Here is a 12329-nt window from a genome sequence, read left to right as displayed (position 1 = left end):
GCAGAGCTGTAGTCGACTGCACATGCGCACACTCCAGGCCCAGCTCACCCCAAGGACAGTGCCAGCCACGATGCTCCCAGGTGCCAACGGAGCGGATCACGAAGGCGAACTCACCGTACACGTGGACAGGCTCTGGCGAATAAGAACTGGCTGTTGTAGAGTCACGAGGCTAGACCTAGAGAACTACACTTCCCAGAAGCAGCCTGGGGTGGACGCCTTTTGCTAGATGACGTATTTCCGGAAAAGCAGGCGCTGGATAGGCTGCAGAAAGGAAGGGGGCGGTTCTAAACCTCTGGCGGCTTGGCCTATATCCGGTAGGGTCAGTGGACGAGGCGGTGCGGACCCGGCGTTGTCTATTGAGCTTTTCCAGGACTGAGCAGACATGGCGGCGGCTTTTCGGAAAGCGGCTAAGTCGCGGCAGCGGGAACACAGAGAGCGAAGCCAGGTAGGACCGCACGGGCCCCACGAACGCTGGCCGGTGGCCCCATGTGCTGTTCTCGCCCCGGCCCTACCCCCCACCAACCCAGCTGCGGGTCCTCGCCTTTTCTGTGCGGAGATGTTGCTTGTAAATACATGCAAATATATGCTGACGACGCAGGCGTGGCTGGGGCGGACCCTCGCGGTTCGGGGAGGAGTGGGTGGTCGTTCTAGCTAGGAGAGCACAGCTGTCCCTATTCCTGGGAGGTAATCAAAGCTATCTTGCAAGGTTTCGTTGAAGTAGTTAAATGAGATACTGTGTGTAAAGTGCTTGATCTTCTCTGGAGAAGTTGAGGTCAAAGTTCACACAGCCAATAAGTGTCCCCGCTGGAACTGGAATCCACATCTAAAGATACTCAGCCCTGTCCGCTGTGTATGCGGGCTGATCCCGAAGAGATTGGAGTTAATTAATGTGCTATCATCATCATGCCTGGGCTTTGAGATCCATGGAGATCTTCCACGTAGGCTTTTTGTTTATGTCTCACCATGTAATGTTGGTGTTTTCCAACCCCATTATACAGATGAGGAAACTGAGGTCCAAAGAACAGAATTGACTTGCCCAGTCACAAACACCAAATTCAGACCGAATAAACAATTGCAGGACTTCTGTGGAGGGTGTGTCTGTGTGGAGAGATTGAGTGGAAATTCATTTAATATATGCAGAATCAATTTATTCTTCTGTTCTCAGGAATCACACAATATCTGATCCAGAAAGGCCCTTAGGGATGTCTGGTGCAATTTCATTTTACACATGGGGAAGAGAAAGAGAATGATGTGTCTAAAGCTGTGTCACTGATGGATGGGATGGAACTAAGGCCTCCCAACCACAGTTCAGTCTTCCTGCTTAATAGCATTTATCAGACATTTATTGTGCACTTGCTGTATGCTCAGTGGTGTGCTGGGAGTAGTGTATCGATAATTTGCCACCTTGTTTGGAGCCCTGTGTGGATCTGTCTAAAAATAATAACAGCTAGAAGTGCTTGCTGTGTGCCAGAGCCAGACAAAGTGCAAAATGCTTTACCCTTATTATCTCATTTATCTCTCAAGAGTGTGTGGAAGTAGGTACTATTATTTTCTTACATTTGCAGATGGGGAAGCTGAGGCTCAGATAGGTTAAGTAATTTGCCCAAAGACATACAGCTGTAGGTGGCAATCAGCAAAGCCAGGGATCAGACCAAGTGTTTTGAATCCAGAGGCTACTAAAAGTTGAATAAAGAAGCAACTTTATCAGAGATGCATAAAAAAATGTCCAATGAGAGGGGGGAAAAAAAAAAGAAAGGGGGAAAAAAACCCCAAATTAAAAAACAAACAAAAATGCTCAATAAGGAACATGAGTGGGAAGAGGAGAGATGATGAGAGAAAGCATCACAGTGAAACTTGTTGGACTTGGAAGGCGATGATAATAACTGTCAACTTTAAAAAAAAATTTATTTTATTTATTTATTTTTGGCTGTGTTGGGTCTTCGTTGCTGAGTGTGGGCTTTGTCTAGTTGCGGTGAGCGGGGGTGACTCTTCATTGTGTTGCGCGGGCTTCTCTTTATGGTGGTGTCTCTTGTTTCGGAGCACAGGCTCTAGGCGCACAGGCTTCAGTAGTTGTGGCTCGCTGGCTCTAGAGCGCAGGCTCAGTAGTTGTGGCACACGGGCTTAGTTGCTCCGCGGCACGTGGGATCTTCCCAGACCAGGGCTCGAACCCATGTCCCTTGCATTGGCAGGTGGATTCTTAACCACTGTGCCAGGAGGCAAGTCCCATAACTGTCACTTTTTGAGCACTGACTGTATGCTAGGTACAGCCCAACATGCTGTACAAGGATTATCTTGTATAATCCTACAGCATTCCTGTGAGGCAGATGTTAGCCTCATTTGTATCAATACAAATGAGAAACCTGATGCTTAAAGAGGTTGAATAGTGTGTCCAAAGGCACAGTTGTGGGTAGTTGATTTGGATTCGTAGACAAGACAGAGGCAAAGAGCATGACATGGCCATGTCTGAGTGGGAATAGAGGGTCTTTGTGGGAGAGGTGAGGAGGAGGCCATGCTGGAAAGGTTGGTAAACACATTGACGAGAGCCAGGGAAGCCCACTTTGTTGCTCTTTTGACCCTTGAGTTTTCTTTCTCTATTCTCTGTCAACTTCTCTTTGTCTGCTATAATTAAAATAATAATGATCAAGAGAGGGCTTGGGTATTATTTTAAATATTGAGTTATTTCTTGCATCACTTCAAGGTAGAGGATGAGAGAGGAGACTGTTAAAAATCCCACCCAAGGACTTCCCTGGTGGTGCAGTGGTTAAGAATCCGCCTGCCAAGGCAGGGGACATGGGTTCGAGCCCTGGTCCAGGAAGATCCCACATGCCATGGAGTAACTAAGCCCGTGTGCCACAACTACTGAAGCCTGCACTCTAGAGCCCACGAGCCACTACTACTGAGCCTGTGTGCCACAACTACTGAAGCCCACGCACCTAGAGCTCATGCTCCACAACAAGAGAAGCCACTGCAATGAGAAGCCCACACGCCACAACGAAGAGTAGCCCCCGCTCGCCGCAGCTAGAGAAAGTCTGCGTGTAGCGACGAAGACCCAATGCATCCAACAAGTAAATAAAGAAATAAATTTAAAAAATTCCACTCAAGTTATTATACAAGTTTAAACAGTAGAGAAGTTTATGTACTGCCTCAAACATCGAGAATATTCAAAGTGGAAGAGGATGCAGTGTAGGAGGGTGGGGAAGATCAGACTGTGGCCCCAGATAGAATAGGTCTTGTTCAAGCTTTGCCACTTGTTCTGTCTATGTTCTTGGGCAAGTTGTTCTCTAAACCTCATTCCCTTTTTGGAAAATTGGGGTAACAGTAGTGCCTGCTTTATCCACTTTCCATGATTGTTTGGGGATAAATGACATTGTGTGTAAGGAGCATAGCAGATTGCTTTGTAACAGTATTTCATTTTTTTTTTCACCTTGATAAAAATTTTATTTACTCATGTTACATACTCATCCTAACAAGAGAACAGGAATTTTTTTTTACCTTCTGGGAATGTCAAAACTCCTAGATTTTACAAAGCAAAGTAAAAGTACGTACAAATTCTTTTAATTTAAAAAAAATTTTGGAAGTGTAGAGTCTTCATTGCTGGGCGCAGGCTTTCTCTAGTTGCAGTGAGTGAGGGCTACTCTTTGTTGCGATGCGGGGGCTTCTCATTGTGGTGGATTCTCTTGTTGCGGAGCACGGGCTCTAGTCACAAGGGCTCAGTAGTCATGGCTCGCGGGCTCTAGAGCACAGGCTCAGTAGTTGTGGCGCATGGGCTTAGTTGCTCTGCGGCACGTGGGATCTTCCCGGACCAGGGATCGAACCCGTGTCCCCTGCATTGGCAGGCGGATTCTTTTTTTTTTTTTGCGGTACGTGGGCCTCTCACTGTTGCGGCCTCTCCCGTTGCGGAGCACAGGCTCCAGACGCGCAGGCTCAGTGGCCATGGCTCACGGGCCCAGCCGCTCCGCGGCATGTGGGATCTTCCCAGACCAGGGCACGAACCCGTGTCCCCTGCATCGGCAGGTGGACTCTCAACCACTGCGCCACCAGGGAAGCCCAGCAGGCAGATTCTTAACCGCTGCACCACCAGGAAGTCCCCATACAAATTCTTTATAGTGATTTTCTTTTCTTTCTTTTAATTTTATATTTTCACATTTTCCTAAAATGTAATGGTAATTCTTAATAAATGTGGCCTATTATGATGATGTAGGCAAAAGCATCTAGCACTGACCTTGCCGTAGGTTAAGTGCTCAAGTAGTGATAGTTTGTAGAAAGATAATACCAAGATTTAATCCTTGTACCTTCATGGTATCCAAGTTCTGTATCAGAGAAAGTATTTTCTGTCATACTTGGTTTTCTCTCATGCTTAGTACCGAAATTAGAATAATAACAGTACACATATGCTGGACACCAGCTATGTGCCAGGCTGTGTGCGGGCAGCTACCACTTACAGAGGCTCATTAAATCCTCAGGATAGTCGTGAGAGGTAGATCTTATTGTTCTTATTTTATAGCTAGGAAACAGGAGCTCAGAGATGTTAAGTGAAGTGCCCAGAGTCACAGACTGTTAAGAGGTAAAGCTTGGATTTGAACCCAGTTCTTCAGACTCTAAATTTAGCTCTCTTAACCACAGTTGCTTCCCTGTTACTATGTTTTCCCTTCATAGTATTTTATAAACCCTTGGATTAAGTCTGTAGTAATTTTAGTACAACTGGCAACTGCTTTCTTAGTGCCGAGTCATTGTTGCCTTTCTCTGTCCTTAATAGGCCAAGAAGCCTACTACGGCAGCACTTGTGACCTCTCTGGCGCCTGTATTGGCCTCTCATCCTTGGTCAGTGCCCATTTGGGGGAGGGGAGGGAACAGGATAGCACATTGGCTGCCAGGACATGGATTTACTGAACGCTCCAGAGATTCTTGTTCCTGTCAGGTGTACTGTTGATTCGGGTATGTGTTTGCTGAGGAAACTAAGCACTTTTTTTCCCTTTTGTCTTCTAGCCCAGCTTTCGAAAACATCTGGGCCTGCTGGAGAAAAAGAAAGATTACAAACTTCGTGCAGAGTGAGTACAGTCTTTCTGGGAGCCGTGCTGCCAGAAAAGCTTACAGCCTCCCTGTACTACAGCTGAATTGCCTGAGTGTCCAGCCGGGGATATTTCCTGCCATTGATAAAATGGCCAAAGCTCTGGCAGCCTGTCAGATACTTTTCTGCGACCCTAAACTTCTCTCTTTGTTTAGGCAGAGCATTATTTATTTAACTGTAGTTGCATTGAGAATTTTTTTTATTATGTTGCTCCAGATCGTTTTCTCAGAGTGGCTTTGGTTTGCTTCTGCCTTGGTGTTTGAGCTAAAAGCTGAATCTCTTTTCTCTCCCTTTTCTTGAAGTTCAAGATAGAATCTAACATTCCAGTTGTTGGAGTCTCTTACATCACCATGTGTGGTGTGGAATGAAGACATGTGAAAGATGGATTCATGGGACTGAGTGTGGGTGATAATGAACTTCGAAAACATTTTATAAAACAATCATCCCTATTCTTCTTCCTTAGCACTTTATTTACAAAACATTTTATAGTTATTTGTTAGCCATGCATGTCAGCTGAGGTCCTTTTTATGCCCCCGGAGCAGCTGGTGATGGATTAAGTGGATTGCTCTGGGTTCCAGAGTTTTTCAGGCAAATAATAATAACTGAGTGCTGTCATTAGGCCAGGCAGTGTTCTAAGAGAGTTACCATTTTTACATGCATTTATTCCAGCAGTCTTTGGGGATGCTATTATTATCACACCCATTTCACAGATTAAGTTGGGATACAGAATGGTTAACTAATTTATCCAAGATTACTCAGCCAGAAGTGGTGGAGCCAAGATTTGAACCCAGACAGCCTGGCTCCAGAGTCCACGATTCTAGTCACTATGCTATACTACAGCGTGTAGTTTCTGAATCTTATTTGATCACTCGGTGCCCAAGCTTGCATCAGAACCCCGTCTGAGGAGTTGTAATCTGTGCTTTGTTGGGTCTCTCCCTGTAATGATGTAGATGGCAGTAAAACTTATATGAAATGGGGACTGTTAATTCCAGATAGAACAGGGATAGGAGAGGACCCACAAAGAGATGAGCTCAACATCTGACACTGGAGTGTGACATTGGAGTGTGGGTCGAATGTAGTCACTCCTTTGGCTTTTTTGAGTTTCATTTTTTATGTATCATTAGATGCTTGTAAAGTTTGCTTGTTGTGGTTTTTTTTTTTCTTTTTTGCCATGAACGTTGTTTAACCTGCTTTTCAGTGACTACCAGAAAAAGCAAAAATACCTTAGAGCTCTCCGGAAGAAGGCTCTTGAAAAAAATCCAGATGAATTCTACTATAAAATGACTCGGGTTAAACTCCAGGTGGGTGCCTAATGGATCAGTTGGGTTTTTTTTCCCCCTGCAATGCCGTATGGCATGTGGGATCTTAGTACCCTAACCAGGGATTGAACCGATGCCCCGTGCAGTGGAAGCACAGAGTCTTAACCACTGGACTACCAGGGCAGTCCCTCAGTTGGTGTTTTGAGCTCCAACTCAACAAGGAAAATAAGGATGAGGGAGGAGATGGATAGCTAGGACCCTGGGCTTTTATTTAGCTCTTCTCCAGTTGTTCAGGTGCTCCTGGTCATTATGCAAAAGGCAAAGCTGCCCCTTCATGAGCAGCATGTGTTTGCAGTTGTCTGATGCCTGGAGCTATTCTGAGAGGGTGATTGGAGGTGCTGAATTGAATGTGTGTCTTGGGGGCCTGGTGCATTGTGTTGCTGTTGTATGTTGCCTTTGGTTGTCTTTGTTCCAGCCACGAACTATGCCAACAACTTATTAATGATTTTAATCTAATAGGAAACGTATCTTTTAAATTTGGATTTTAGGATGGAGTTCATGTTATTAAGGAGACTAAGGAAGAAGTAACTCCAGAACAGCTGAAACTAATGAGAACTCAGGATGTCAAATATGTAGAAATGAAAAGGGTTGCAGAAGCTAAGGTAACAACTAAAACTCTTTATTCTGATATGTTTTTGTTGGTTAAGAATAGAAATAGAAATCCATTGATCTCGAGCTGTAAGTTGATTTCTTCTGGCATTTCCAATCTTAAAGTACACTTAATTATGATAATGGTTTAAAAGTATAGTCAGCATGGTGGAGTGGAAAGAGGTCAAGTTTGAGACAGACTTAGGTTTAAACTCTGGCTCTGCCATTCATTAGTCCCATGATTATGGGCAAATTAACTTCCCTGGGGCTGTTTCCACATTTCTATCGCATAAGATTGTTGTAAGGATTAAATGAGTTTTGTGTAGTGCCTAGCTAGCCCCCTACCTGACCTGTGGTTGGTGCTTGATAAATGTTAGTGGTCCTTTCTCTTAAAAGAATGAAGCAGATTCTTTGCTGCCTGGTGATAATGATGTGGAATGGTCTAAACTTGTGCAAATTCATTTCTGATACCCTAGAAGAACCCAATATAAAATGAGACCATATTCTGTATCCTAGAAAATTGAAAGACTAAAATCAGAGCTCCATCTGCTGGATTTCCAGGGGAAGCAACAGAAGAAGCATGTGTTTTTTTTTGACACCAAAAAGGAAGGTATGAAATGTTTGAAAGTTTCTGGGACAGTCTAGCATATTGGTCTGTGTTGTTTGGTGTCAGAGACAGCGCCTTAAGGATTGTCTTGACTTTTAGTCGAACAGTTTGATATTGCAACTCACCTGCGAACAGCTCCAGAACTAGTCGACAGAGTCTTTAACAGACCTACGATAGAGACCTTGCAGAAGGAGAAAGTGAAAGGAGTTAACAATCAGACTCGGCTTAAGGTAATTTTCTCCATTTTTCTTCAGGTCTGAGTTTATGGGAATCTAGGTTCTTTTTTTTTTTCTCCCTACTGCATTTAAGATGATTATTTTTGGAAAACTTACTAAGTTCTCTTAGAGAAGTGGAAGGAGGATTTGGTGATGGGAACGGAAGTGGAGAAGGGTTCCTTAGTTTCTAAGATTAGAGGACGTGTAGCATAGTGGTCAGGAGCTTACTTTCTGGCCTTTAGGTCTGCATTTGTTTGGGGTTTTTTTTGTGGTTTTTTTTGGCCATGCTGCGAGGCTTGCGGGATCTTAGTTTCCTGACCACGGATTGAACCCGAGCCCCGGCAAAGCACCGAGTCCTAACCATTGGACCACCAGGGAATTCCCTAGGTCTGCATTTGAATCCTACCTCTGACCCTGGGCTTTGTGCTTTCAATGCTTGTAACAGGTGCCAACAGTTTTAAAAGGCAGAGAAAGGAGGGGACACTGAAGATGAAGGGGTTTGGTATACTTTGATATTACACCTTTAACAGTGAATATGCATATCAAAAGGTCTTTCATGTTCTGCATTTGTACCCCAACTTTTGTATTGACTTGTCCGTACGGTGCTTTCCATCACTGTAACTGGGTTTGTGAGAAGACATGCTTTTTCTCCAAGTCTTCTGGAGTTGCACTCTCACTTCTGACTGATTCGTTTAAAAAAATGCTGTCAGTGTGTTTCAAGCAGACAGCTGTTCTGTTTGGATTTGAATCATTTACACTGCATCAGCTTTGTTTAATTTCACAGCAGCTTCTCCAGCTCAGAGGCAGCTAAACTTGCTTTAGTAATATAAATACCCCTAATTAGTTTGATTATATTGGGTAATCCCATAAATCAACAGTCTGTGCAATAAAGTGAAAACAAAAGCTGTCTGAAACCACTGCTGTGAGACTACGCTAGAATTGGTGAATTGTTTAAATCCAAGGCCCAGTAATATTCCCCTCTGTGTAGATAACACTTCCAGCCGGGGAGCCGGCTGACTGGTGTTCTAGTGATAACCCTCTTTGTCACGTAGTTGTATTTTCAATTAGCTGTGTCGCCGACACTTCTCAAGTATTGCAGTAGTCCCTAAAGAGATTGGTGTTCCAAAGTCCTGTGTAGAATAGTTCACCATCTTACCTTTTGAGAAGTTGGGAAGGTTTGGATTGCCCTTTTTGTCTAGTGGTGGTGTTTCTTTTGACTGTCTTGTTTAAAGCAAAATTATTTTTATTAAGAGACTGCTGGTGGGTGGCTTGCAAGGGAATTTTTAGTCTGTAACTTGGAGGGGGTGAGCAATCCATGAATGGGCTTTAGGAAGTCTATGAACACCTTCTTCCCACCTTGAAATTTTGTGTGACTGGGTATATACGTTTGTATGAATTTGTACGAATACATATATACATTTATGTCAAGAAAGAATCCAAAGCTTTCATCAGTTTCTCAGAGGTCTGTGATCCCCCCACATTGAAGGACCGTTGGTCTTCGAGGGGTCATCAGCAGTGAGAATTTTCAGGTCAGCTTCCACTGACAGAGTCCTTCTGCTCTCTGAGTTCCGCGGTTCTGACACCAGCACACTGCCCGGTGGCCCTTCTCTGCTTCTCTACTCATTGTGTAGGGTTTCCAGCACTGGTTCATTCCTGCACGTTAGGTAACCGGGACGCTCAGACAGCTCAGTGTAGTAGTGGAAAGATTCCTGGGATCTGTGAGACTCGAGGCGCAGTCCTGATTCTGCTCCAGGTGAGCCTTGTGTCCACGGGCAAGGCTCCAAGTTTCCATGGAGCTCTGGAATGTGGTGTTCCTAAAATGGCCAACTTCAGAGTCTCTTGTTACGTTGATTCTGGGGTAAGGAGGGAATTGATGAAACCATTTATGCGTTTGGGCCCAAGTGGATTAAGAAACAGTTTCTTACTCATTTTTTTTTTTTTTTTTTTTTGCGGTACGCGGGCCTCTCACCCGTTGTGGCCTCTCCCATTGCGGAGCACAGGCTCCGGACGCGCAGGCTCAGCGGCCATGGCTCACGGGCCCAGCCGCTCCGCGGCATGTGGGATCCTCCCAGACCGGGGCACGAACCCGTGTCCCCTGCATCGGCAGGCAGACTCTCAACCGCTGCGCCACCAGGGAAGCCCTCTTACTCATTTTTACCCTGTTAATTGTTTTACTGAAAATGTGTGTTTCTTCTGCAGCAAATAGCGAAAGAGAGGCAAAAGCAGTATAACTGCCTGACACAGCGGATTGAGCGCGAGAAGAAATTGTTTGTTATTGCACAGAAAATTCAGACTCGCAAAGATCTTCTGGTGAGAAGAGAGAGCCTTAGGCCTTCATTTTATTTTATTTTATTTTTTTCCTTGTAAAGTTCTAAACTGAGACTGGATTTCAGCTGTGTGTAAACCAACCCCAGTGAAAATGTCTGCTCCTCAGGGGCAGTGGTTTGAGCCAGTGTCTGTTACTCTGACAGTGTTGAAATGTTCCTTGATTAAGAAGGTAATAAGGGGCTTGCTTATTAGTCAGTGCTTTGGAACAGCAAAGGGTAGGATCGGGTGGCATATGAACTTTATAGCTTATGAGCAGCTATCTGTAACATTTAAACAGGTTAATAAAACAGTGCGTGTCACTCACTGGTGTTTAAAAATAGACAACATTGTGTAGTTAAATAGCAGAGCTAAGGAATATAAGATGCCCCTTTCATATTATCATTCCTCTAAATGTCAAGATTTTCAGCTTTGCGGATCATTTTGGTCTGCCTTTCTCAACTGGGGTTCCGTAAGAGAAGAAGCCCTACAAGATAATGAGTTAAGTACCTTTCTTCTCAATTTTCACAAGAACTTCTGCACAGCCAGCCTCATTATAGATGCCCAGGGGAGAACTTGACTCGTCGCGTCGGGGATGCCTTAGGACAAAGGGCTTTGTCTCTCTTGAACATTGAGAAGGGCTGAATTAGGGGCTTTCTAATAGGTAGTTTATTAAACTTGCTGTTTTACACAGACCTCTCCTACTATTTACTGGTAACTTTTTACTCTTTTGTAGGATAAAACTCAGAAGGTGAAGGTGAAGAAAGAAACAGTCAACTCCCCAGCTATTTACAAATTTGAGAGTCGTCGAAAACGTTGAAGTGTTAAAGATAAGCCTGTCATTCCACGTGGAAGAGTTTATGTTTTTTTCCAGTAACTTCAGATTGCACTCTTCTAAGTGACTTGGTTTTCCTGTTTATAACCATAATTTATTATAGATCAGACATTTGATGTGAACAGTGTTAACGCCCCTTCCCCCGTCTAAATTGTTTGTGGGTTGTTGAATTGTTGAAATCAGTCTTTTTTTTTTGGCCGCTGCGCGAAGCCTGCAGGGTCCCAGGTCCCCGACCAGGGATCAAACCCAGGCCCAAGGCAGTGAAAGCGCCAGGTCCCAGTCACTGGACCACCAAGGAATTCCCTGAAATCAGTCTTATTTTTATATACTTTCATGTTTTTTCGTTATAAAAGTTACATAATCTTTGATATAGCAAATTTGGAAAACACGTGAGTTCATCTCTAATCCCAATACTTATTCAAGAACGACAGATAGCTGTTGCATGCTTAACTATGCTGGGAGGTTAGGGAAATGGAGGTGAACGACTATCAAGAGCATTCTGGTTGAGTTCCTCCACTTTGTAGAGGTTGGCACTGGTCTTTGTGTTTTGTAGTTGTAATTAAACACCTTTATGGCCTACTTTTTTCACTTACTGTTAAATCATTAGCTCTTTTCCATTTTGTTACATCATTAAATTTTTAAAAGTAATATATGCTCATAGTAAAAATTAAAGTAAATATTTCTAATGCTTGCATAATGTTTTAACCAGTGGATAGCCTGATTTTACCCCCATTCATTCTTAATTTATTGGATATTCCGGTGGCTGCATAAGTTAGCCAGGAAGGACTTTTTTTCTTTTACACTTTACAGCTGCAGATAGAAACCCTTGGAATCAAGAGCTCACAGGGGCACCTCTTCTTTATTGATGAAGCTCAGATCAGAACAGACGTGGCTCTCCGTTCCTGCCCTCCTGGCCAGCTCTTGATTCCAAGGCTATAAATGGCTTGGTACAGGCCTTCACCCTAGAAATAGATATCCCAGTGTGTGTGCGGCAGACACATGGACCTCCCAGAGTCTCACCCTTCCCTTACTTGCCCACACAGGGATGGTAGGCCGAGGCCAGTCAGGACAGGGCTGAGCGTGCTTACAGCAGATGTGTGAGGAGCAGGATTCTGGGAGGCTCGCTTACACCTCACCCCCTGGAGGGGGGAGAGCACCCTTCTGCAGGTATTTAAAAAGAAAAGTTACTAGAGCTTAATAAATTCCTGTGACTATTATGTTCTTATACAAAGCCTGAAATGAAAGCCTGTTCCCTAAGGGTGTACTCAGTGGGATTCAGATCTGGGAGCCCTGGAAAGCAGGAAGAAGGGCCAGGGGACTAGAAGCTAGCAGCTTTTGCCTTCAGGAAGGTAGTGCTTCCCAGTCTGGGAAGGTGCTGTGCTAAGTAAATGCT

General features: G+C 44.3%; 1 protein-coding gene across 1 annotated transcript; it reads left to right on the top strand.

Moving 5' to 3' along the window:
- Positions 1 to 288: 288 nt before the first annotated feature.
- Positions 289 to 11622, top strand: UTP11 (UTP11 small subunit processome component). Its single transcript, XM_027109032.1, has 8 exons — positions 289 to 445; positions 4987 to 5048; positions 6267 to 6369; positions 6876 to 6989; positions 7492 to 7585; positions 7682 to 7812; positions 9997 to 10107; positions 10838 to 11622. The coding sequence occupies exons 1-8, from the start codon at positions 383 to 385 to the stop codon at positions 10919 to 10921; spliced, it is 762 nt and encodes a 253-aa protein (XP_026964833.1). The 5' UTR covers positions 289 to 382; the 3' UTR covers positions 10922 to 11622.
- Positions 11623 to 12329: the final 707 nt, after the last annotated feature.

The sequence above is a fragment of the Aethalodelphis obliquidens genome, unplaced genomic scaffold, assembly GCF_003676395.1.
Source record: "Aethalodelphis obliquidens isolate GAN/ISIS:26980383/991018 unplaced genomic scaffold, ASM367639v1 scaffold9, whole genome shotgun sequence".
NCBI lineage: Eukaryota > Metazoa > Chordata > Mammalia > Artiodactyla > Delphinidae > Aethalodelphis > Aethalodelphis obliquidens.
This window is presented reverse-complemented; position numbering and strand designations above follow the sequence as displayed.